This window comes from Lagopus muta, chromosome 9 (assembly GCF_023343835.1).
Source record: "Lagopus muta isolate bLagMut1 chromosome 9, bLagMut1 primary, whole genome shotgun sequence".
Lineage (NCBI taxonomy): Eukaryota > Metazoa > Chordata > Aves > Galliformes > Phasianidae > Lagopus > Lagopus muta.
Genome location: NC_064441.1, coordinates 17,080,336 through 17,105,429, shown reverse-complemented (window position 1 = coordinate 17,105,429; position 25,094 = coordinate 17,080,336). Strand labels below are relative to the sequence as shown.

At 37.8% G+C, this 25,094-nt stretch overlaps 1 protein-coding gene across 6 annotated transcripts in view; it reads left to right on the top strand.

Moving 5' to 3' along the window:
* Positions 1 to 25,094, top strand: part of PXYLP1 (2-phosphoxylose phosphatase 1) — a 53,606-nt gene that overhangs the window by 14,582 nt on the left and 13,930 nt on the right. For 2 of the 6 annotated variants that reach the window (XM_048954677.1, XM_048954678.1), the window contains exons 2-4: positions 4,949 to 5,080; positions 23,368 to 23,529; positions 24,116 to 24,242. In XM_048954677.1, coding sequence (XP_048810634.1) covers positions 5,002 to 5,080; positions 23,368 to 23,529; positions 24,116 to 24,242 — 368 coding nt within the window. In that variant the 5' untranslated portion in view covers positions 4,949 to 5,001. Of the gene's footprint in view, positions 1 to 2,756; positions 2,849 to 4,948; positions 5,081 to 7,696; positions 7,716 to 16,334; positions 16,421 to 18,571; positions 18,618 to 23,367; positions 23,530 to 24,115; positions 24,243 to 25,094 lie in introns of those variants that run through there. The other 4 variants (XM_048954675.1, XM_048954681.1, XM_048954679.1 and 1 more) reach the window with 4 other exon arrangements.

Here is a 25,094-nt window from a genome sequence, read left to right as displayed (position 1 = left end):
GCTATGTAACTTGAGAATAAAATTTCTAGAACATTTTATAGCTAGCTATAAAGTTTTACATATTAACATGTAATTCTGCCCTAGTAGATACTAACTTATTTCTGTTGTGGCGTGATACATACTTAGGTTTTTTTTATTCATATCTTTGCTTATCTCTTCTGTTAAGGCTCAACAAGCTGCTGACCTGCGTGTGTGCTTTCTGTCAATTTGTGTTTTCCATGGTAACTAACTTCCAGTTTAAGTCATGGAGGGTGGACTAACCTACATAATGTTACAGTGTAGGTTTTAGTTCTCTCCGTGTGAGATGTATTTCTCATTAATGCTTTTAAAAACTGAATATGTTTTGTTCTTGACAGGAAAATAAAGAATTATGATTAGCGATTTTGCAGGTGCTACATTTGTTGCTTTTTGATTCTGTGCAAAATAGAACATCAGCAGTGCAGGAATAGCATGCTCAGTTTTAGTTCCTGAAATTATAGTCAACTATAGGAATTTTGTGAGGGTTTCTTCCATGTGAAAATTACAAGCATGAAAAACTAAGCGAGTTGTGCTGACCTCAGCACTGGTTCTCCTGAGTGATCCTGTTTCCTCTCTTTTCTAATTCTTTCCTTAGATGCTTGTAGCAGTGGTGGGTTTGGTCATAACCATGATATACTAGCCACTGTTTTTCACCCCATGGGAGGGACACAAACTCAAATAAAGAAACCCACTGCCACTTCCTTTGAAATATCAAAGAAAAGGTTTGGCTTGTGCTACTTGCCTATGGAGATACTTTCTGCATCTTCTAGTTTAAGAGTATAAAGTTCTTCAGCTGCGTGAAAATGCCTGGATGCTGGACTTCTGGGAGTTACTAGGTGGAAAATATACTGTTGGGTAGGCTGCTGCCAAATGACTGGGGAACAGCTGATTGAGCATCATTCATTAGTGTTTTGAAAGTGAAGGCAGAAGTCTTCATTACAGTCATTTTGGGAGCTGTCACCTTCATTTCAGGCAAATTCAAAACAGAGCTTCTGTTGGAAAATAAACCTGCGGATGTAGAGGAAAGATAAAAGTTGCATGAAAAAGCAATTACAATAAGAAATTATCAAGTTGCTTATTGTCTTCTGCATGGAAGAAACATCACATTATAAGTACATCCCTGTGTTCTTTCATGATGTTTTTTCAAAAAAGTATCTATGAGTGTTATTCCAAATGAATTTCATAATGTCTATGGGCTTTCTATTCTCCTTTGTAAGCAGTATAAGTTTGCAAGAAAATAAAGTTGTCTTTGGCATACAGGTAACTTCAGGCTTAATGCTGTCTTTCTTTTTTGAAGCTTTTTTCTTTTTTTTTGCCATCTCATTGTGAGTACTTTTGCTTGTATTTCAGCAGTCTGTGTCATTTTGGTGTGCCACATCAGATAATACAGTGACTCTACTAAAGCAGGCTTTGAGTACTATTGATTATTTATGGAGACATGCTATTTTAATCAAGTAAATTAATTTAAGCTGTCATGGTGATTCAGTGTAATAATGTGCTTATGCTTCATGCTAACTAGTAGGTTTGCATTCTGCATGGTTACAGATAATATAGAGGATGTATCAGTTTCAGTAGATTGGTGTGGAAGTTCAGTTGTGGTGGTTTAGCATCATGTCAGCCTTCATATGATCTTTAAAAGCGTTGATCCAAATGCATTTTCAAGGCCTGACTTAAAATGTTCCAAAGAAATAGCTCAACTATTCAACTCAGCATCTCTGTAATTTGCACATAAGGAGGAGGGTGCAAGGGCAGAAGGCTGCTTGTGGAGTGCTACATAGCAACCCTCAGGCAGTGCTGAACAAAAAGTAGGTTAGTTACAGCAGCTGCTCTGCTGGGAGCTGCATGCTTAGCCCAGGCTCCTGGCAGCCTCCTGTGCGTGCTCACAAGCATGCTGCCCTCCCAGCATTTCTTTAGTCAACTTTTTCAGTTGAAGTGGCCTGAATCAGATAACGTGATGAGCCTAGCAGAGGTGTGGGTAATATTCTGACTCCCAGGCCTGGTCTTTAATTGCAAGACTGTTTTTACACTTGTGTGAGCATGCAATGTCCTACATTAGCACAGGTTTGGCATAGTCTTGTGAAAGTAGGTGAGAATTGGAGGGGCTCTAAATGCTGTAAGTTGCTCTGGTGATAAGTTTAGATGTGGAATAAGTTTTAAAGAAAAAAAATTTTCTGTGAGTAGGTACTTGTACCACATAGGGCAGCTCTGAAGTAGCCTTTTAATTATCTTTATTTAGATATAGAATGCTCTATTAACATTAGCTGTCCTTCAGAATATCTAAACTGCTTGTGCGTATCACGCTTGTAATTAGCATTGTCTAAATAAGTTTTGGGCTCTGTAGGTCTTAATCCAGTTTTGTGTTCTCTCTTGACTGAAAGTGAACATGAATCAGTATTTTTCTGGCACACCTCAGAAACAGCTGCCGGAGTGCTTAGTACTATTTAAAATGATGAACTCTGTTTGCAGCAGTACAAAGGTGCATGGTCACCTTTGAAAGCAATTACTGCTTACCTGTCTCTGAGGAAAAGAGCCAAGGCCCATGCCTGTTGAGCAGCAATGCAGCATTGCCAGTTGGTGACCTTTGAGTACTAAGAGCTTCTGAGTGGACGTTGTGAGACTGGGGCATGACCTGCACTCTGCCCTGTGTGCAGAGTAAACAGGTAAAGAGCAGTGTTCTCTAAATGTCATAGTAGCAGCAGGTCTGCTGCAGCCTCTTGCAGCACAAGGTTGGTTTGGTTGTGTGGTAGTATGTTATGAAGACCCAGAATGTGTTCTGCTTTGTGGCTTGTTTTGTGCTTTGTCTGTACAGGAAAATAGATTTTATGGGGAGGTAAGGTTGTTTCATTTTTCTTCTTTCCTGAGGCTCTTATGTTAAGTTTTTAGCTTTATATTATTATAAAGCTAAATTTATATTATTATTATATTACATAATATTCTTATGATGTGCTTCCAAATACTCCTGTCAGTGAATGCTCACAATGCTTATTGCACTGTCTTCACTCGGTGTTGCTAAGTGCTGCTTTGCTCTGGCAGTACCTCTCATGGTATTTCCCCACTCTGGGTTCGGTGTTAGGTACGCTCACCTGATTCCTGGCTCTGTGATACCAAGTGGCAGTTGATGACAGGTTGTATTGACGGGCTCTTATTGAAATCATTCAATAGCAACGGGCTCTCATTTAAGTCATTCAATAGCAACTTTTCCTGATCAGTTGTAACACAATGACTTTCAACTTAGCAGTACAAATATATTTAAATGAAAAATCATTCTGCCTTGTTTATCATGTCTTAACTAGAGCATTTAAAATGAAATACTTCAAAATTTCTGGCCTTGCAAGTAAATTTAAAGCTAGTTAAATTTCTGCTCTAAACTATTTTGGAAGTGTGAGATATTACCTGTTCTCCTGTCTTGTCAACTTTCCTTTCTTGTGACAGCTTTTATAAGTACAATGACTGTATTAATAAGTGTACACTGTGCACAAGAGCTTTTGTTCCTGAGACTTTTTAATGTGCTTTACCTTCTTCTATCTGAGTCTAATTTTGCTTTTTCCTGTGACTCTCCTTCTGTTCTTCCATCTGTTTGGTTTAACTGCTTCATTCTCTCCTAGTATTCTGTATTCACTAATCCTTTTACCTTCCTCCCATCACAGCTTTGTATAGTTTCTTTGGCTTCTGTTCATTTTGATTTCAGCACACCTTTCACAAAATCGCAGCTTATCCTGGAACACCTTAATGAAACTGAAACTGCTAAAATCGTTCCTTCTCTCTCTTTCTTTTTTTTTTTTTTTTTTTTTTTGTTAAAAACTTTTTATTACTGCTTGCATGTGTCATTTGTGGTGCTCCTGGTACTTGGAAAAATGTTATAATAGTTCTGGTTTCTTGCTTCTCAGAATCTACTTTTTTTTTTCCCGCTTTCTAAAAGCTGTGACAATAGCCCTCCAAGTAAAATCAGACAGACATCAGTCAAGCAAAATATAAATGCATAATACATTTCATTGCAAGTCTCAGTGATTTCATTTTTGAAGTATCACTCCTGATGCTCTTGGTCCCTTTGCTTGATTCTAAATAAATCATATTGGTCCAGTTCATAGATCGCCGTTCCTTCTTAAGACCAATCACAGCAGATAAAACAAGAAATTCAGTGATTCATAAGGAATTTTCAAATGTTAATAAGAAAATTGATAGGGGAACAGTATCAGAACTTCAAAATTGGGTTCTAGTTGACTTGTTAGTGCTCAGAGCCTGATATCAAGGTCTTGGTAAGATAATTCGTTTTTTGAGTGCAGAACAACTAATAGGAATTCTGTGATTTTGTAACTAATCCATCTTGCTTTATGAAAAAAATGAAAGAGTGGATGAAAGAGTGTTAATTACATTATACAGTATTAATTAATGTATTAATTACATGCTTTATATGTAAGTAATTTCATTCTCAAAGGCAGGAAAGAAGCAACAGAAGTCTCTTTCCATGAGCAAATAAATGCCATGGCAATAAGAAATGCTGCTGTTATTTTCTGTCAACATATTTGGATGCACTGTTGTAAACAGAACTTGATTTGAAGAATCTGAGAATCTTAAAGATTGCCTGCAATGCACTGTCAGTGCTGGGGAAATTCATCTCTTACACATGAAAGCAGCTTTTTTTTTTTTTTTCTTCTTTTTTCCCTTAAGAAGAGAAGGAAGGGGAGAGCCCCAGCCTCCCCCATGCTGTTCCTTATATGGGCATCTGTCAAAACAAAGCATCAGTTCAGCAATTTCTGTGCACTTTACTTATTTGGGCATTTTCAGGAGACTGTTGGTTTTGGGGCTTTTTTGATGTTGTCTTTTAACTTTTGCAGCAAGTTGACATCATCTAAAGGCTCTGTGAATTTTCCTAGGTATAGCTGATACTTCCATGTCTGAAATACACTTACCAATGTTTTGTTGTTTGCAGAAACCACTGACGCGTGAAGATGAAACCATGAAGAGGAAGCAGAACGAATAATAATGCTTTTCCGAAACCGGTTTCTGTTCTTGCTGGCTTTGGCAGCCTTACTTGCCTTTTTGAGCCTCAGTCTACAATTCTGTAAGTGCATCTTCCTTGTGTTTTCTGAGTAAGGTGATCCCTGGGTGTTTTAAGAACGCCTGTGCTTACGTGTTGCTTAAGCATTCTTTTTGTATTTAAATATTTTGAATTTTTTTCAATAATAGGGAAATAAGTATAAGAATAAAAATAGCATGTTACATAGGAATCCATACAGTATAGAATAATTTCAAATAAGATTATTTCAGAAAAAGTCCTAGTTTTGTTGTGTAATTAAGTAATTGAATATGATTTAATCCTCCCGTGAATTAAATCAAATGCATATGAGTAAGAACTGCTGCAATCTGTATTTTACATTGCATCAGACCAGACAGGATTGAGAAAACTGCTGTGAAAGTGTTGAGTGTTGGAACTTATTTATGCCCTCCCATTAGGAAAATGTAACTGCTGAATTAGCTCATCATAAGTGGTTGATTTGTTTAAGAAAAATAAATAATATTATGCTTCAGATCAATTAATTATCAGGCAATCCAGAGGGTGGTCGTTTTCTGATGACTAGTAGGAAGATGGTCCTGAATGCATGCTTGTTTATGTTGACAAATGAGCATTGTGCCAAATGACTGCTTATCACTGAATTTATAGATGGTATTGCTTGCAAGATAAAGTTGTGTTACAGGTATAGAATACATGTCAATGTAATTATTTGCTGACAGAAGGTAGGCAAGGAAGAAGACATACCTGTAGTATAGGGTAAATGTTCTTTATTGTTGTTCTTGCTGTCTTGAATCATGGGCTGCATCAAATGAAGCGTAGCTAGTAGGTCAGAAGAGGCAATTCTTCTCCTTTACTCCCCTCTCTGAGACTCCACCTGCAGTGCTGCATTCAATTCTAGGGCATTCAGTGCAAGAAAGTCATGAGTCTGAACAGAGGGCTGGAGCACTTTTCATATGAAGTCAGACTGAGGGAGCTGGACTTGTTCAGCCTCGTGAAGAGCAGGCGGCGAGGAGACCTTGTCATAAACTTCCAGTACTTAAAAGAGGATTATGGATAGGAATGAGATTGACTTCTTACATGGGCAGGTAGTGACAGGACAAGGGGGAAATGGCTTTAAATGAAAAGAGGAGAAGTTTAAACTAGGAGGAGAGTTTTTATTCAAAGGCTGGTGAGACATTGGAACAGACTGCCCAGAGAAGTTGTGGTTGCCTATCCCTGGAGGTGTTTAAGGCCAGGCTTGACTTTAGGCAACCTGGTCTGCTGCAGGATGTTCTTACCCATGACAAGGGGCTTGGAAATAGATGATCCTAAAAATCCATTTCAACTCAAACCATTCAGTGATAGGATTGTAATGTAAAACTGGCTTAAAGCTCTACTGTCCTTCTGCTGGTGTATACATGTGTGTATATATAGGTATAATTTTGCATAGAGTGAGTAATTTCCTGGCTGGTGGCTAAAAAAAAAAAAAAAAAAAGAGGATTGCTTTGGCTTTTGTGTTTTCTGCATATTGAACAGTTTTCTTCTTTCATTCTGAAGAAAAGCATCAGCAAAAAAAAAAAACAACTCAGAGCACTTGATTTTATGGTCTTTCAAGTCATTTGCATGTAGTAGAAAAATCTGTGGCTCCAAATTCCTGTTTCAGCTTCCTTTGAGTATGAAACTGAATTGTTCACGAAAATGAGGTTTATTTAGAAGGGGGAGAGGAGGTCGGTATATGGAAAGATGAGTCTTCATCAAAAGAGCAAGTTAATTTTCCACTTAATTAAGAGAAAACACTTGTGCAGAAGAGAATCCAGGAGATTAATGTTTGAGGGGTACCTTAAAAAGCACCTGACAAAAAGCAACCATTGCGAAGGTTAGTGCCAATATCAAAATCCATATAGAAACTTTTACAAAATGAAAACTGCAATACAAGCCAGCATGAACCAAGTAGCTTAGGATAAGCTATAAGTAGGAAGTCTAATATTTTAACTTCTACCAGCTTCAGCTTGTGGAGAGATTTATCTAAACTTGGAACAAATGCCATCTCCAAAGCAAAGGCGAAACTCTTCTGTCACCATATGGAATTATTATGGATACCACCTGGAGCTTGGAGAACTTAGAAACCAAACTGGAGTCTTCAAGCCAGAATTACATTTTCACTTGCACCCCAGAACAACCAGCAAAATTGTTTTAGAATCTACAAGAGCTTGGTGAGCTGCTTTCAAATTAAACATAGCTGTAAATCATACGCTATGCAGATAGAGCATACTCTCCATTAGAGCTTAACTTACAATGTGAATTACTGAAAGTTCTCCAAACCTGTTTTGAGAGAACTGATAGGTCTGAGTGCTGAAAGTATTTAATCCCAGCAACAGTTGCAGTGAATTGACATCTACCAGTTGGCAAAGCTTTCAGAGCCTTGTGTCTGGAATGCCATGATAGTGGAGATGCAGAAGGCAGACTTTGGGGTAGTTGGTTATGTTTACTGAAAGCGTGCTGGATAGACTTGCTGGGTCAAATAAAATTCTGCCCTGTACTGGAATACTGAGCTCCTATATTCTTCACTTATTTTCACTTATTTTATTTGAGTGCTGTGGGCTGCTCATATTTTATGAGGACTGGAGAGAGCGCCATCTGCAATCCTACCAAGGTGTTGACCAAGAAGCCTCTGGCAGTTTCTAGATAGGATACATAACCAGAGGTGAATTCATTACAATCTCTTTCCTTTCCTTACCACTTCCTTACCAACAGTAATTAATGGTGTTTCATATTTGAAGAATGTAACTTGTCATACTCTTTCTTACATTGATTTAAAAAGCTCCAACTTTGCAATCTTTTCCTGATGCTGACTACTTGCTTTTGTCATGTGATGCTAAATTAAAAGGAGAGCAGTATCTCCCCTCCTGAGTTCTGCTTTCAAGATCATAAGCTTGGTAGGTTTTCCACTAATGAGAAGTCTTTGTTTTCTTTTTTTTTTTTTCCTCCAATGTACTAATTTAATCTATATTTAAGGGGAAAAACAAACCCACAAATAATGTATAGAAGGCTGTGTACTTCAAGTGGTGAATGAAGAAAGCTAATTGTAAATTTAAAGGGTTTTTTTGGTCAGAGATGGCTTTTATATTTTAATAGGAGATTTTAATAAGATGTGTGTTTTTGTGATTTTTGAAAGTGGTGGTATAATGTACCGTCCTGGAAGCAGGATGCATGTTTGCATTTTATGGAAATTCTCACTTGAAGACAGAGGAGACATGGTGAAATACTTCAGAATGATATTATGGGACAGTCTTAATTTCTCCCACAAAAATGGAGCAATTGTTTTAAAATATCTGCTTTAAAAATAGATGGGGTTAAGTTGCTTAAGACAGGATCTGACCAGTAGAAGTTACTTGGCAGAACTTCATAAATCTTCTTTAAATACATGTTTTGGCTCCATCCATCATGGTAAGTTGAGCTATATTTAAACAGTTTAATGTGAGCTTTGAAAACATATGGTTGGAGGCTTTTGTAAATAAAGCCAATACCTCTCAAAAATGAACTGCAGGTCATTAGTTGGTCATTAGCAAGTCCTAACTACAGTCATGAGTTAAATCTAGAGGGAAGGAGATGAGGATAGAAAATCATTATCATTTCTCTTGAATCCCAACTCAAATAATTCTTCTCATACCCACAGGAAAGTTTTGAAGTATCCAAAATGTGGAATTACATCTTCTAATAATTATATTACTGTAATTTGCAGGATTTTTTGTTTTTCAAATTAACCCAGAGGGTAACCAGTTTGTTGGGGATTGTCTCATAGTTATGTTCTTTTATTTAATCATTTGAATTTTGTTTGAATGGTAAAACAGCAAAGGAAAATGAACATCAGAATAGGATGAAAATGTTCTTAATTACTTGCAGTAATTATTATTATTAGTCTTCACATTGATTAATGTATTGGTCTTATTTCTCTGTCTACATATTTGATGTGGGAGTGCTGCTAGTTGTTAAGCCATTTTTGTTGAAGTACTGTGCTTTCATTGTATCATTCCTATCAAGTTGGACTCTTGGACTAATTGCAAATAAAACACAAATAGGTACCACCAGCAAATGATTTGTTATCTCTACTCATATGTTATTTAAACAAGCTTGACTTGTATCTCTTCCAAGGGCATGGATGATAACTTTATCTTTCTGCGTCGAATGGAGCCCTGCTATCTAGAGGTAGTTGGATTTATCACTGGATTGTGGCTTTAAAACTAAATGGGGATAAAATATGATGTGGGGAAGGTTATAAATTTTATTCACTGTGGCCATGTGAAACAAATCTATAGTTTTATTCCATAAAAGTGTAAATTAGACCTTCTTCATTTTTTTCCTGAAGCACTCTTTAAGACAGTGGCCCTTCTGCAGTCTGTTGCTATTTTTCAGGCACAAAATGTGGAATTATCTCTAGTCCAAGAGACTCCCAGAGGTGTGAATTTATTCTTTAGTGAATTGGACTACTCATTTTTTTTCCACATTAGTGTTGTGCCAATGTAAATGCTGTAAGCTATATTGCCTTTGAACTCCTGTAACACATTCTAAAGCAGCCATATCCATAGCTCATTTCTGTGTACACTTTCACATGGAGATGTGCTAGACTTCTGGGAAAGCAGGGACAGGGTGATTGCATGGAATTGTCTTGTGGTGACTCACAAATTTTTTCTTCCAAACTCTTTTGATATTGTTATTGTTCTACGGTTCTGTAAGCTTGGTTAGTTTAGTCTGTTATGAATATGGTAGGGTTTTTGGAAACAGGTTGCGTGGGGCTCTAATGGCATTGTTGCACTTGCAAACAATTTGAGAGTGCACAGAATAAGCAACAGAGAAAATCTGAGCTATTTAAAGACATATTCTTTCTGTTTGTTTGTTTTTTTAAAAAATTTTTTCTATATAGAGAATGTATTTTTTGCTCTTAAGCTACTTCTAAAATGTCTCTTTCTTCTATAAACCAGTAGTTGCCCTTGTAAGTGAATTGTATCATTTTTCAGACAGGACAATTTCTATTTAAATTTGTATATTAATTTCAATTTGATGAGGACCAATTTCAGGTAAAATATGAGACAGCAAGGGATGTTAGACTTACATCTTTCATCATCATTGCTTAGCCATAAGCAAGTTGTACAGATATCTGCCTGCCACTGTTCTCAGTGACAGAAGGCTTTAGCCTACTTGTGTAACTTTTGAGCCATTTATAGCTGAGCTCGTCTGAACAGTGCTCAGAATAACCTGATTTGACTTAGTGTGCTTTGAGTAGGCCAGTTGACTTCCAGAGCTCCATTCAGGCCAATTATTTGTTTATAGAGGTAGGTTTATTAAAGTGTTTTTTTTTTCCCCACGTATTCTTCTTTTTTGTTGTTTGTAGTTCTAGGAGTGTCGCTCTAATCAACTCAGGAAAAGCTTGTCAGTCCAATTCTCTGTTCTTCCTTTATTATAGCTCTTGGATTCGGAGTTGGGGTGCCGTATTGGTAACTGCAGATGCGCTTTGGGTCAGGATGTCTGTCTTAGAGCCAAAGATAATATTCTTATGTGTTACTTGTATATTGACCTAAGCTGTGTTTTAACAGCTGTGAAAAGTTTTTTTTTTTTTTTTTTAATTCTGAAAATCACCTTATTGTGTTGGCAGAAATAGTAAGGAGGGATAGTTTTGTTTCCATTTGCAGCTGTTAGATTCTTGAAGTTTGGTTTGGTGATTCAGGTTTGGTTCAAGTAAGTTCAGTCTGTTTTAAATAAGCCCTCACCTCTTCTAAGAGCATAGTTCCCTCTGTGCAGGGTTTGGATTCAAGGGCTGGGATTTTCACAGTTAGATATGTCAGTATTGTAGGGAACACTGTGTGGATGCAGTTCCCACAGCTGCTGCCTGTTCCACACTGTCTGGGAGAAGTGCTTTGTACACATTTTTGGTCTTTGCTCACCTCTGGGCATACTGGGAAATACAGAGGTTGCCGTGCTTGATTCTGCTGCTCTCTGCTTCTCTCCCTGGTGAGCTTTTTTGTTCTTGCTGGCTGGGCAGTGGAAAGTGATTCTCATCCCTGAAGGCATTTTCTTTTGCAGGTGCAGTTCATTCCCTTGCTACATGCTGCCTTCCTTTGTACTTTTCTCCTCTGTGTTTTACAGGAATAATATGATCAAAACAAAACCTGAATGTCTTAAGCTAAGAAGGTAATGACAGCTTTGTCATGCCACTTTGTTTTAGTATACAAGCCCTTTGCTAATTTTTGCTGACCACTGTGATGTGAGAGAAGTTTTCTGAGAATTCACAATCAATTCAGAATGCATTAGCATTATCCCTCCTACTTTCATCAGAGCTTTTAATACAGCAGTGCCTATTAATTGCAGATGGATTCCTCATGCAGTAATTGCTCACTGCCCTTTGTTGGAGATTTGCCTTTTGCATCTTTATTAGAGGAATATTCTGACCCAAATGGCCCTTCCTTCTTTGTCTAGAGCGCGGACGTGGAGCCTCAATTGGCAAAACTTAATGTCATAGGCAAAAATGCAGTCTCTTACATTCAGCCTTCCCACTTTTAGGAAAGCATGAGCAACTTTTTAAACTGCAGAATTGACTACGGGTCACATCTTTAAATGGTTTGTTTTTCTTCTTACTCATCTTAATTTTTCTCTTGGAACTTATCCTTTTGGTGTTTTTGCTCATTCATTTGTGCTTTTGCTAAGCTTTCATTTTTGAGATGATGCAGTGGTTTACTTGATCAAAAGCATCTCATCATTTGACTGTGAAGATTTTAGAAAACCATGTAATCTCTGTCCTGAAGTTACTTCCCTTGCAATGTTTTAAAGCTTACTCACTGAGGGGAAAGCAGTGCTTACACATACTAAATGGCATTGTGGTTGGTTGTTAATGAGATGGGGTATTTAAAAGGCTGAGGCTTTTGTGGACTTCCTGCAGTGAAATATGAACTCCTGGAAAATGTAAGTGATCTCCCTTTATGATTTTTGAGAGCTGGCTGGATTAAAAAAGATGGAAGCCCTTGGTCCATGGTGTTATCTGGGCTTACCAATCGTGCACATTAGTACTGGATAAAGACAAGAAATACGATTCACTGACTTCTTCTAAGTTCTGTAGGTTGCTTAGAAAGTAATGTGGGAAGGTTCAACCTCTATTGCAGCATCAGTCTCTGACACTGTGAGCCAACATAAGAAAATAGGAGGTGTTATTTTTGGAGCAGCCCTCATAGTTTGCAGTCAGTGTCCTCAAGACATCTATAATGCTGTTCCAGAGAGGCTGTTTGGAGTTCCTGATGCTATATCTTACTATAGTATATCTTTTGGTACAAACTTCACCAGCACAAACATCTTTCAAGCACTGCTGTGTTAAATATGCTTTTCTGGGTCTTGCTGCTGGCAAGCGGATCTGTGGCTGCTATGTGGGACTTTACAAGCACAAACAAGTATGCTGGTATGGATATGAAGTGGCATATGGTGTTGAGATCAGTTTCTTGATCAGATCAGTTTGTGGACAGAAAACAGTTGAGATTAGATGTGAAACAGAAAGGTGCTAATTTAATGCAGTAGTTAAAATATTGATTTGCATTTGTAAGGGTTTGTGTCTTTGAAGGACACTGATGTAGGGAAGTGCCAGATGTCTGTGGATTGTTTGACATTAATGTATTAAACAGTTCGCATCCTCTGCAGTGGCTAATGGCCGAACCCTGTAGGCTTTCTGTTGTATCCTGACCACGGTGTGAAGTAAAGGATATAAATAATGCTGAGAACTGCAGTGAGCAGCTCTGCTGAGAGGTGACAAAGATGCTTTTACTTGTAAGCTGGTGTACAGGACTCGTTGCAGCCGCTGACTTGCTGTTACAAAACCAGGAAAGCAATGCATGCAGAAATGTAGAGTGCAGGGCAGAGGCATGTCCTTTCATTTTTTGTTCTTTTTAATCTGTGTGGCTTTTGTGTTCTGTTTCAATATCTGGATATTGCTTTAATAAGAATACTTTAATAAAAGTTATTTCAAGTTTCAGAAGCCATTCTGGGTATTTTGGGATGTCGTTTAAAGAAGGCACTGAAAAGAAGGGGCAGCCCGGGTGCACTCAAAGCTTTGGATGACTGTGCTCCTATTGTTTCAGGTCTTCCAAAGGGAGGAAATGACATTTTATCTAGCTTGATAGAAAGCAATACTGCATGCTTCCTCTTCATATCTGTTACAAAAGTGAAAGCTTAGTAGCAGGAGTTAGTGAGTCCCTTAAGGAATAAACAGGGGAGTAAGTGTGTAAGAATAGCAGAGGGACCCCGTCACAGTTCCGAAGCATTACCAATGTTATTAATGCTAGGTGTCAGAACAGGAGCAACCACTGAACTGTCCTCAACTCTTCTGCATGGGCCGTATTTTTATATTGCGTTCAGCTGCTGTGATTGAAAAGAATGCTTAAGACCCGATTTTCAATTTATGTTCTGGAGGACAATACGTACTTTATTCCACTACACAGTAATTTGTGTGATTAGCCTCTCTGTTCAGTTTACATGCAAAATCTGCTAAGCATCTTCTATTCAGTCTGATGTAGCCAGTACTGCACAGCTTCCCACTGTAGTATTTTTGAGATCCATAAGATGAACAGGACAAAAAGTAGTAGTGTCTTTCACTTAAAACAAAGGTTACCACCCACAGGCAAATTATGGTAACCGTGTTCAGTGTTTTATGTCCTGGAGCTACCTTTTCGTGCTGACCTTTATTCTGAGACAATAATACAAAAATGGGAACAGCTGATAACATTCTCTGAATCTGAATACAGCTGATAAAAGCTGTTCAGAAAATCCGTTCCAGGGTAATTCAACTAGATTAGTTTGTGTACCAGTTTCTGAATTCTGTAGACAGAAGCAGGGCAGAGCTTTAAAATCCTATTGTGCTCATGAACCTTTTTAGATAAGTAACAATGGCTGGATCAACTGTATTTATGAAATCATGCTTTCAGATCATTAAACCTCCTTAGTCTTTGTTTACTTAAATCAGTAGTCTTCAGAACACTGATTTCATAGAGACATCTCTCAAGCTGATGAGGCATGGCAACTGTGCAGATGTGTTGTGGCAACAACTTCATTTGCAGCGTTATGTTTATGTAACACTTCCCATGTGTGAATCCTAAATGAGCCTGCGGTAGGCTGGGGACTCACAGAACTCTTTAATTGTAAGCAGCAGCGGGGCTTTTTTAAATCTTGCCAGTAAGTAACCTGGAGCTTGGGAAATATCTGGCTAGAGCAATGTGCTTAAAGGCCAGGAAATGCATCTAGCTTGTCTAGATGTCTGGTAGGAACCTCCTCCCAGCCCTTGGAGTGGACTGGACATGGAAGCAGGGAGGTAATTAGTGAGAAGCTTTATGATCTGTGTGTGTGTATATACACATGCATATATATGTAAGAAAGGAGTGCAAATATAACTGATGCTGATATAAATCTTTTCCATGTTAAAAACTTCAACATTTTAGTGTAGTAGGAAAATAAAATGTACGGAGAAGTTTTTACTGTGGTAGGAGAAATGGAAAATGACTGTCGTCTCTTGAATTTGAAAAGGCTGGAGCTTGCAGTCAGCACTGCTGTTTTATTGCTGTCGGGCTGAAAATCCTGGATGCTATTTAAGTAATGCCATATGCCCTCCTGAATTGTCAGTGGAAAAACAAATGGGAGGTGGGGGACCCAGAACTGTAAAGCTCTTTTCAGAACCACATCTGGATTGAATAAATGCAAGCATCCATTGTATAATTTAATGTCTATTTGAATGTGCTCTCTAAAAACATAATGGTAGGCCTACCATTGTTGAAACACAACATGGTAGTGTTTGAAATCAAGAATGAGTTTCTTAGCATATTTATTTTCCTTCTGTAGGTCAGATAGGGACTCTATAGAAAACAAACAAAAAGCACAAAAAAAGCCAGCAAAGCGTGCAATCTAATGCAGCTGGAAGTAACAAACTTTTCTTCAAGAATACTGGAGTTCTTTAGAGCTGGCAGAGCTGTCATACATGGTGGCTGTGTGTAGATGTATGGCTTTGAACAGGACATGGACAAGGCAAGCCGGCTTTTTGCACTGAGTCTAAAAAGGGCAAGAACCTGAGTCAGTACCTGCCTCACTCTTGCTCCCTGGGCTGGAAGCTGGTAGTTTTCCTAAGAGAGGAAAAAGCTTTAAGGAAATTTCTCAACTTTGATCCAGGATCAGTTTGGGCTGTTGCTGAGCTGAGCAGGTCTGTGAAAAGCATCAAAGAAAAGCAGCCAATTTACAGCAGTTTGTATTGTCCATGGGGAGATTTGCGTCTCAGTGGAAAACTTCAGGGATCTGACAACCAAACAGGCTGACAACTCATCTGATGAATAATCATAGTTACTTGGCATACATACTAATCAGTATTGATTAGTAAAGTTGAGATGCACTTAAAAGTTGTAGCTACAATAATGTTATTACTGTTACAAGGGAGAGGGAAAGGACTGTATTGTAAAGCTCATACATATGTGCATTTGTGTAGATGTCCATTCTGTTTAACTGAAGTTTACCTTATCTTGTATTTGAGCTTGTGTAAGGTGGAAGATCATTGTGAAGTCTTCTGTCTTCTTCTTTTCCACCCCCTTAAAAATGCATGCATTAAAACAAACCAACCAAAACCACTTAACAGCTCACATTTCCCCCTTCAATCAGTTCTGGCTTCCACCAGGCTAGCCAAGGTGCCCCTACAGCCTTCTAACACCGTTAAGTTTCCATTTCCTGTCAGTAAGCATGTGACATGCAGGGTGCTTCTGAAAAGTGATTTTTCCTCCACTTTAAGAAGACAAAGCCGTGTTTTTAGTTGCTTGCACAATGACAAGTGGTTCCGGCTTCTAGGGAGAAAATTGCTGTCTGGTACAAACAAGTTACTGCAGAACAAAATAAAAATAACCAGAGATTAAGGAACTATCCTAGTTCTTAAAAATAATGAAGAAAAACAAGTAAAACTTGAAGTAGCTTTTTGTTAAATCTCATCTTTGCAGTAGTTGTGTTCATCTCAGCCTTTGGCAGGTGATACTTTTGAAGTTGCATAGAATGTCAGAGAAAATGCATCAGAGAAACCCAAATATATTTGTTTTATTTTTACTGTGAGCTGAAAAATAGTCAGTTGCTGTAGCTCTTCATTGTGTATGTTGCTTTTTTGTAATTTTTCTTCTGGCTTTTCACTGGCTATGGAGAAAAAAAAATGCAGAAAAGTTTATCTGCTTATCCTATATATTAATTTTAATTTTCCATTAATACTTTTTCCAGTTAAAAGAAAATGACTCACTCACACATACCTCTCTGCTCCCATCCCCACTGTGTGCAGAGTTGCAGCCTGAGCTCTCCAGGGGAGTGGGGCCATGGAGGGAGCTGGGATTTTCAGCTCTGGTGACTGGACCTGCAAGAGTGAAAGTAAGGGGCACCCACCTCATCTTTATTAAATCACTAGAAGTAATTTTGGAAGAACAGAGGAAATCTGTGTGTTGTTACATTGAAACAAAAGGTGCAGTTTGAGGAATGTGAGCAAATACAAACATAACAGTGGAAAGCAAAAGCTTAAAAGCAGTATATTTCTAATATTCACTCACGTAATGCAGGAATTTACCCATCGAAATGGGGAAGCTTGAGATGAATTTTTATATGTAAGAATTCAGAATATAATTTTCTGTTCTGCAAGTTTGCTCTAGCATTCCTCATTGCCTTCAAAAGCAGAAAAGGGTATTTTTGCTCTAGGAAGGGATATGCATGTGTTTATGTCATTGTAGGTTCTAACTTCTGGTATTAGCATATGGTAGAGGAAGGGCCATTGCAGAAGTCTGTGTTTCTGCTGTATGAATTGTGTGTATTCAAATGTTTTTTTGCTGTACCAAATGTTTTTTTCAGCACTTTTGATTGGAAGCAATGACTTGATAAGAGTGTTCAGTAATACTTAGGTTCCTACTGTTTGGCTGCTACGCTTTCAAATATTTGTCCTGAATATTTTTGGCACAGTCTTCCTTTGAAGATGAAATGTAGGTTGTTGACAGCAAATAAGATTGTGCTGTAGATCAGCAGACTCCATGAAAGTTGCCTGAATTACTGTGATTACTGAATTATTGTGGAGAAAATACACTCCAAGGAATCTTCAAGGGTTTGCTACAGAAGAGCTGTTTGTTATTCCTGGGTTGGAATTTTAGACTCTCCACCTCCCTGCTGTTCTTCTTTCTGCTGCTCACCTCCCCCATACCTTCCTTCATTTTTTTTCCTTTCAGTAGCACACAGAGCCGTTTGCAGCACTGTGGGAAGAAAGCCTTGAAGCTCAGAGCCCACACTGTAATAGAAAGGGCAGCAATTGCATAGAGGGCTTTCTGCAGAGAAACATCTGTGCTTCTGGAGCCCTTTGCGCAACTTGTTCCTGAACAGGCAGAAGACTGCAGAAATGGAGAAAATAGAAGGATTATTGCTAAAAGAACCAGACACATGAAGAAAGAAGTAGGTTCAGATGTGGGCAATTAAGGGACAGACAGTGATGGGACTGTCACCTCATCAGAGGTTCAGTGCAGGCACATACATTGTTTTCTGCTTCTGAGCTGTGTGTTCACAAGCTTAGGAAGCTTTTTAACGATCTTTGTCTGTTTTTCTTAATTATATCTGAGAGTTTAACTGCTGTGAAGGTAATGAGCCTTTGTTTATGCTTTCACTCAGCATTGAAGTATGATATATTTGTGTTTGTGCCTTTGTATATTGTGGATAATGACACTGATGGTTAGTACAGTGCTACATCAGAGGTGCAAACTGTATTTAACTGTGCAGAAGAATAAAATGAGAAGGGTGGATTGTCACACAAGTGTGTTCAAACTTGATTGATGTTCAAACACGTTTGTAGTCACAGGCTGTAAAAGTGGCCCTAGGGGTGCACTCCTCAGATGTGAGCCGGATGGCAGGAGTCAGCCCTGGGGGTGGCAGGATGTCAGAGCTCCTGCAGTGCTGTTCCCAGGCTGCCTCATTTCTAAACCGATGGTTGTGTTCCTTCAGTCTTGTGTTACAAACACTTCATTCCCATTTCTTACCTGCTTTTCCAGCTTGTTTTTTGTTGCTGTACATATTTTCTTCTTTTCTCCATCTAATTTGTTCTGAAGAATTCCTGACTGATCTTTACAACAATCTTTTCATATCTTCTTTTTATTTCTGGGGGTGGAGAGCCAACTTTACATTCATCATCAGAATTGTAGAAGCTGGTGTTCTCCTCTCTGCCTTGCAGCCTTCTTAGTGCCCTTTTCAGAGCCAAAAGGAGAAGGGGAAGAAAAAAAGTTCTAGGATGAATAAATAACTTTTTGTGTTCTCAGCCACGTGTGTTTACTTTTCCTTATCCCTTAGCATAAGGTTTACCTACAGTGGGTTGTTTTTGCATTTCTGCTGTGTGGCTTCATTTTCATGTGACTGTTTTAAATAGCCTGCTTGCATGGACCTGAAAGAACCTTCTGTCTTAGGACAGATGAAAACTTCAGGCTCCTGGTTAGTTGCTTACTTGAAGCTAACGTGGCTGCTTGTGCTGCTTCTCAGACAGGCTGGAGTTGCAAAGGAAAACAGGAGCAGAGAATGACTTTATTGCCTATCTTTCTGTATTTTGGTAAATGTTAGAGCTTTTTCCTTCTCGTAGATAAATTTCTTTTGGATAAACAGTGGTGATACCTTGTTTCTTCCATGGTTTAACTAGTACTGCAGGAGGGAGAGAAACTGGTAATGAATTTAAGTTAATGTTTCTTCTATGTGAACTGCTCTTTGTGTTTGGTTTTCTGCTGTACTGAATTCTGTTAAATTGATGTCAGCTTGCTTGTCCTAACTTGTGCCAGACTGGCTTCCTGCTTGGGAGTGTGAATACAATAGTTGATTTGATAAACTCGATGTTTTCCAGTAGGACTGATTGCTATGTAGGAGTTATGATCGTTACACTGAAATTACCTTTGAGTGATTCTCTTTCTTACTTAGAAACAACTCTTCTAATATTGATCTTATTTTGGTGTATTTTTGTGTGTGCAGAAATTGGGCTGCGTGTGGAAATCAGACTAATGAGCTGCTTACTCTTTAAAGAAGTTGTGCTTACAGTTTCTATGTTGCAATAATTGAGACACCACTGGCTTGGTTCATAAAGACATTTCTTAGTCAAGCATTTATCTTTAATTAAAATTGTGTTTTCACGTTCTGTAGAGTAAGTTGTTTTGAAATAAATTACTCAACATATTTTCTTTAATTCAACTGCCCATTCTTAATTTATTAATAGAGTGGAAAAGACCAATTTATATAAAAGCTTGATAGCTCCACTGACTTTGTATTTATTTCCTCTTGGTTTTGACTTTGAAAAAGGAAATGGTGTTTGAATTTGGGGTTGTAAAAATTGCTGAAGGAGTGTGAGTACAGCAGTAGCTGGCTGTTCTACCACGAGTAGTGAGTGTCTTCTCTCACAGGACTGCATTTTGTGCTATCAAGATTTACTTTTGTCTGATACCAGTCTGTGTTTAGTTTATTTCGTGTTTTAAGCAATTTTAATTTGGCACACCAGAGTTGCATTGAGGTTGCTTCCATTTTGTTTCTGCACGCCTTTTACTTTTTCTCTCTTAAATATAGCTTTTTCAAAATGAATATTTTCAACCATTTTTTATGTAGAGTCTCTAGATTTTGTTAAAAATAACATATTATATATGCTATATTTATATATTATAAATGTAAGAAAATGTTTTCCTTTTTTCTTCTCCTTTTTTTGGTAAAGCTATCTCTATGATATGTACATATTCTTTATAGCTTCAGTGTTGGTGAAGTTTCCAGATAGATGATTAAATATCTTTCAAATCTATTTCATGAACTGCTGTAGGTGTGGGAGAAGCACGTAGATCAAACCTCATGTGTTTAATCTGTTTTACATTGTTATATTCCTGTTGTAAAACATGACTTTTGAAAGGTCCAGCAGTGTAGAGATCTTGTTCAAAAGCTCTCTTAATCGAAGATTTAAGGTTGATTGTATTTTCGTTGTCAGACTTCTGCTTTAAGGAAGTACATGTTGAACCAATAGAACAAGGCATATAAAATAGTGGTAAGCTATGAAAAGCCATATGAAAAAAAGGCATAATGGAATTCTGATCTTATAATGATTTACAGCTGGAAGAACAGAGCTTGGAACAAGATAGTGTTCAATTCCATACGAGTGGTATTTTTTCTACTCTGAGCTGTGTCAGTACTTGTGGATGTGTAGACGTGTTGTTACATGTGGACCAGAAACTCCTGTTGGGAAACAGAGGTGAGATTGATGCAGCAGAAAAGTACTGGGATACAGGGAGACCACTGAAAGCTTCAGAGAGCTTTGAGTAGCTGCTCCATGTGATGCAAGTGCTACCAGAATGAAAGCACAAACTGAGCTTCCAGTGCAACAGGAGGAACAAGTCTTACTGGGTGGGCTCCTTGGATCACAATGCTAAAGCTGAGCAGATGGAAAGCATCTTTCCAACTGGAATTCATCTGTCTATAGTCTAGTTTTTCCTGCCTTCTGAAATAATTTTATATATATATATATTTTTCTTTTGAGATTTCCAGTGGACTGGATAAACTGGTATCCAGATCTTGTGTTTTGGTGGTGGTGGTGGTTGTTGTTGTTGTTGTTGTTGTTGCGGTTTAACGTTGTTAAATAGAAGACCCAGGTATCTGTGTGAATGGTTTTGTTGATTTCTTCTGATATGTGTTATTCCACGTGTTGAAAATAAATACTGAATGCGATGGCAGTGCTTGTTTAGGTGTCTAGAACTTTTTGATCTTCTTGATGATGAAACCAATAACCAATTTGAGTCATTTAAGACAAATACCTTCAGAAATGAAGATAATATGGTTGTGCCACAGTTAGATTCAAATTTAGAAGCTTCAGCTCCATCCCTCTCTGATGTACTTGGAAGAGAACAAGCTGGTAGCAGTTTGGGTTGGAATTTCTTTCCCTTCTTTCTCCCTGGTGTAATCCAAGCTTATTCACTAAACTATGAAGGTAATGCCAGCTGTTATGAAGTCATCAATAATTGTTGTTAGTAGCAGCATTTAGAAATTTAGAGCAGCTTTTATCAGTTTTTTGTAACTATGTTAACTGTTGTTATTCCTAATCTGTGATTGAATTGCTGGTCCACAAGAATTATTTTGCATCCATAATTGCTGTGGTGACTTCATAGAGTCCTTTTACAGTGTGTTGTCAGTGGGTTTTGCAAACTAAACATATTGCCATATTCCCAGAGGTGCAATTTTTACTTGTAATTTAACTTGTAATATTTTTAGTAGTTTCTTTTCTGCAAGATTAAGTGCTTCCTGTTCTTAAGTTTTTTGTTAGTATTAAAGTACTTTCACTAGATAGATGAGAAGTGAGACTTTGCTATCTGTAAATCAAATATTTAATCTCATGAATGTAGGCAGTTGATCTCAAGGAGAAAATATGGGCATCTGTGTGATAGTAGCATCAACACAAAGATGTGATCTGTTGTGTTTGCGTTGGATCAAAAACTGGGCTCCTTATTTTGCTTTTGAATCTCCTAACCAAATTTTAGCACAAGAGTGCTAAGAGTCCTGAGCTCTTGCTATTACTGTATGTTTTTTTTCCCGTCATCCAAAAAAACTGATGCTCAGCTGTAATAAATCCTGAATACTGAAGCCAGCTCTACATTTTCATGATGTCAAACAAGCAGTAGCAGTGTTGTGGGTTGCTATAGAGAAAACTGTTAACACAAAGCTGAAAGCTCTTGCTCCTAATGTTTTCTACATAGAAAACTTGACCAATGTAACTACTGTAATTCCCCATTTATACTCTTCAGGCCATCTATTGTAACGCTGTTTATTTGCAGAGGGCAGCAGCTCCTGTAATGCTTTCATAGGTTTGGGATTTATATTCCAAACACAGATTTGCTGCAAGTACCCTTTAAAACATGGTCATCAACCTCTAAGAAATACCACCAAGGCTCTGAGTTACTAATAGTTTATTTCATCAGTGGTTTGTAACGTCTTCCATTAACATACAACAGTCCTAGCATGGAAGGAGCTAATTTTTTTTTTTTTAAAGATAAATTAAAAAATGAATGTTGGGATTGCAGCTGAGCCCTGCAGCTTAAAGGGCCAAAGTCAAAATTACAGTTTAATGTTCTCACCAGGACCAGTCCTGTGGGCAATTATGCAAAATGTGAAACAGCTGAAGGAAAGGATTGAAGTCAGTGTGCCTTGTGGATATTAGCTTTGTCAACAGCACTGGCAAGGCCATGGAAAATGCTTGAATTCTGCTTTTGACGTGCAGGGAGAGGTTACGATAAAATGAAGTCGCATGTTGTAGCGTAAGAATGAAGAGTCTGTGCTACATTAGCACCTATGTGTTCTTAGAACTTGTGTATGTTTCCCTGTTTTCTTTGTGTACACAACTCTATATTGTAAAATAAATCCACCTCCAAATTTAGATCTGGCAGTCAAGGTGCTCTGAATTGTTTCTTATGTTTTCTTCTTCTTCTCCCTTCCCATTTTTTCCCCTTCCCCACAAAGATAAATGGTAGCAAAAATACTAAGTTTTCCTCCTGGTTTTCACTTCCAAATCTGATCCTCTTCAAATACTAGAAAAAGCTGGTGGGGGGCAGTGGAGAGGAAGGGCATTTGTTATTACAAGTGTAGTTTTGAAAGGCTTTTAAATTCACTAGTGCTTTCACATCAGAGCAACCCAAAAAGGCTTTGTCAGTGAAACTCTGGCCTGAAATTCAGATTTTAGAGAAGCGTGCTTCTACATGTCTGAAGTTCATTATCTGCATTTCTTTCTAATTCTTTTTTGTTATAACTATCGGAGTTACATTTTACTAAATGTATTTTGTGTATATTTTCTTAAAGTAAATCAGATTATTTAAGATTGGCGAGGTAGCTAAGTAGTGGGGGGAAGAAATTGTGAGAAAAATGAACAGCCTAGTTCCTTCAGTCTCAGTCATAGAATCTCCATTACTTTGTTTACCAAATGGTTTGTAGTATCATCATGAATGGGCTGTCTTTTGCATGATGTCCTTCAGCATAAGTTTTTATGTGAGAGTGATGAAGGACAGCTGGACCTGTGATGGATCTTTTCTCTCCAGTTCATGCTTTTAGTGCTTGGGAGGCTGACAGAAAAAGCTAGCTTCAGGAGGATGACAAGCAAAGTTGTTCTTCATTGAGATGGATTTCTGTGGTCTTAGCCAAGCACTGAAGTTGCTAAATTCTGGACAACTTGACTCTGGAAAAATGTGAAAAATTCACAACAAAAATCATCTTTCTCTCTTATTTTTTTTTTTTTTAAAGGCTTAGGTATGTCATTGAATTCTCCTAAAGGTATACTGTGCATGTTTTGTGTCTTTCAGTGCATTTAATCCCAGTGAACCCTATTAAGGAAGATGGGTTGAATCCTAAGAGCCGAAAGAGAATAATGCCTGATTTGCTGACAGAACCTCCTGCAATCGATCCTGTTTACGAAGCTCGTGTTTACTGCAATATTCCTACTATTGCTGAACGCAGCATGGAAGGTAACCTTTGTGCTTGCAAATGGTGATTTAGTGGAAATAATGACTTTGCATTGTTGGTTCTTTATTGCTTGAAGCAAGGTACAGCAAATGTCAACTGGTTGCTGAATTCAGTTAAACTGCTCAAAATGCACTGTTCTTCTCTCCTTTGTATTTTCTCTTATTTCTTGACTTCTGGATGTGGTTCTGTTATCACTCAGTCCTCAACTGGAATTCCTTAATTAAAGAGTGGGAGTCCTTAGAGATAATTAATATTTTATACTGTTTATTAAAAGTGAACTAGAAGACACGTGTACCTTGTAGCAGATGCAGAAGTTATTTTGAGTCAACTCCCTCATGTACGTATGCCATTAACAAATGTAAAATCACAAGCTAATATATCAATAAACTCTGAATTAAGCATGCTGAGTATGATGGTCGTTAAAAGAAGGGTCTGGAAGAGCAGTTATGTAGGTGGAGTTACATTACTGTGTTGGCAGGGACCAGTGCTTGAGCAATGTCATGTATGGCTATTGAACTTTGGATGTACTGTTTCCATCTCACTTTTTTCTTAACATTCACTCTTTACATTTTCTTTTTTTCATTATAGGTTATGCACCCCATTATTTTAAGCTAGTGTCAGTTCAAGTGTTGATTCGACATGGAGATAGATATCCATTATATGCCATTCCCAAAACAAAAAGACCTGATATTGACTGTACGTTGCTGCCTAACAGGTAACATTTTTTTGCTTTTACTGTTGCTACATGCATGTTTTGCTTTGTAATTGTTTTGTTCCTCTTCAGGAAAAAAATTATGCAGCTTAAAGTATGGTGTAGCTCCTGATGTTGTTGTATTATGATGATTGAAGGAGATGAGAGGAAGAAAAGCTATATGAATGGTGTGCAGCATATCCTGTGAAACAGGAGCTATTAACTGCTGTGTGTTCAGACCAGCATAAATTCTGTATGTTTCCATTAAAAAAAAAAAAAAAAGAAAAGCAAAAGCTATTTAATTACTCAGTCACATTTCTTTAGGTACACTTCTAGATATGTTAAAAATGTAGGTGCAGTGTTTGAGAATCAATTCTTTTTCAGTTAACCACGTCGTCTTTGCGTGAGCGCAAATCTGTCTCTGTCACTACCGCAGGAAAATTGATAATTGTGTTTTCTGAAAAGAGAAATGATACAATTTATCAGAGATTTCCCTTAAATTAATGATCTGTCTCAAACTTCTCGGGGTGGTGGAGGAGTTTATACATATAATTATTAAAATACAAGCTAAAGTACGTACGCTATTTGCTATTTGAAAACGACATGTACCTTAGTTACCACTCAGTGTCGAAAACCATCAGATATTTGTCTGTCATTTAAATGTGGGTGATTTCAGTGACCTGGGAGTTGCATCTGCTTTGTGTACGTGTATGTTTTACAAAGGGAAAGGCCTTAATAGGCCTCTTGATCTACCAGTATACAAAGTGGTGCTGATATACCATAAAGACCTTTTTTCCAGAATAGTCTGCAATCTCCTTCTGTAAAGAGATAACATTCTGGCTTTTCTGGTTAGAATTATTCAGGAGTGGCTCTCTT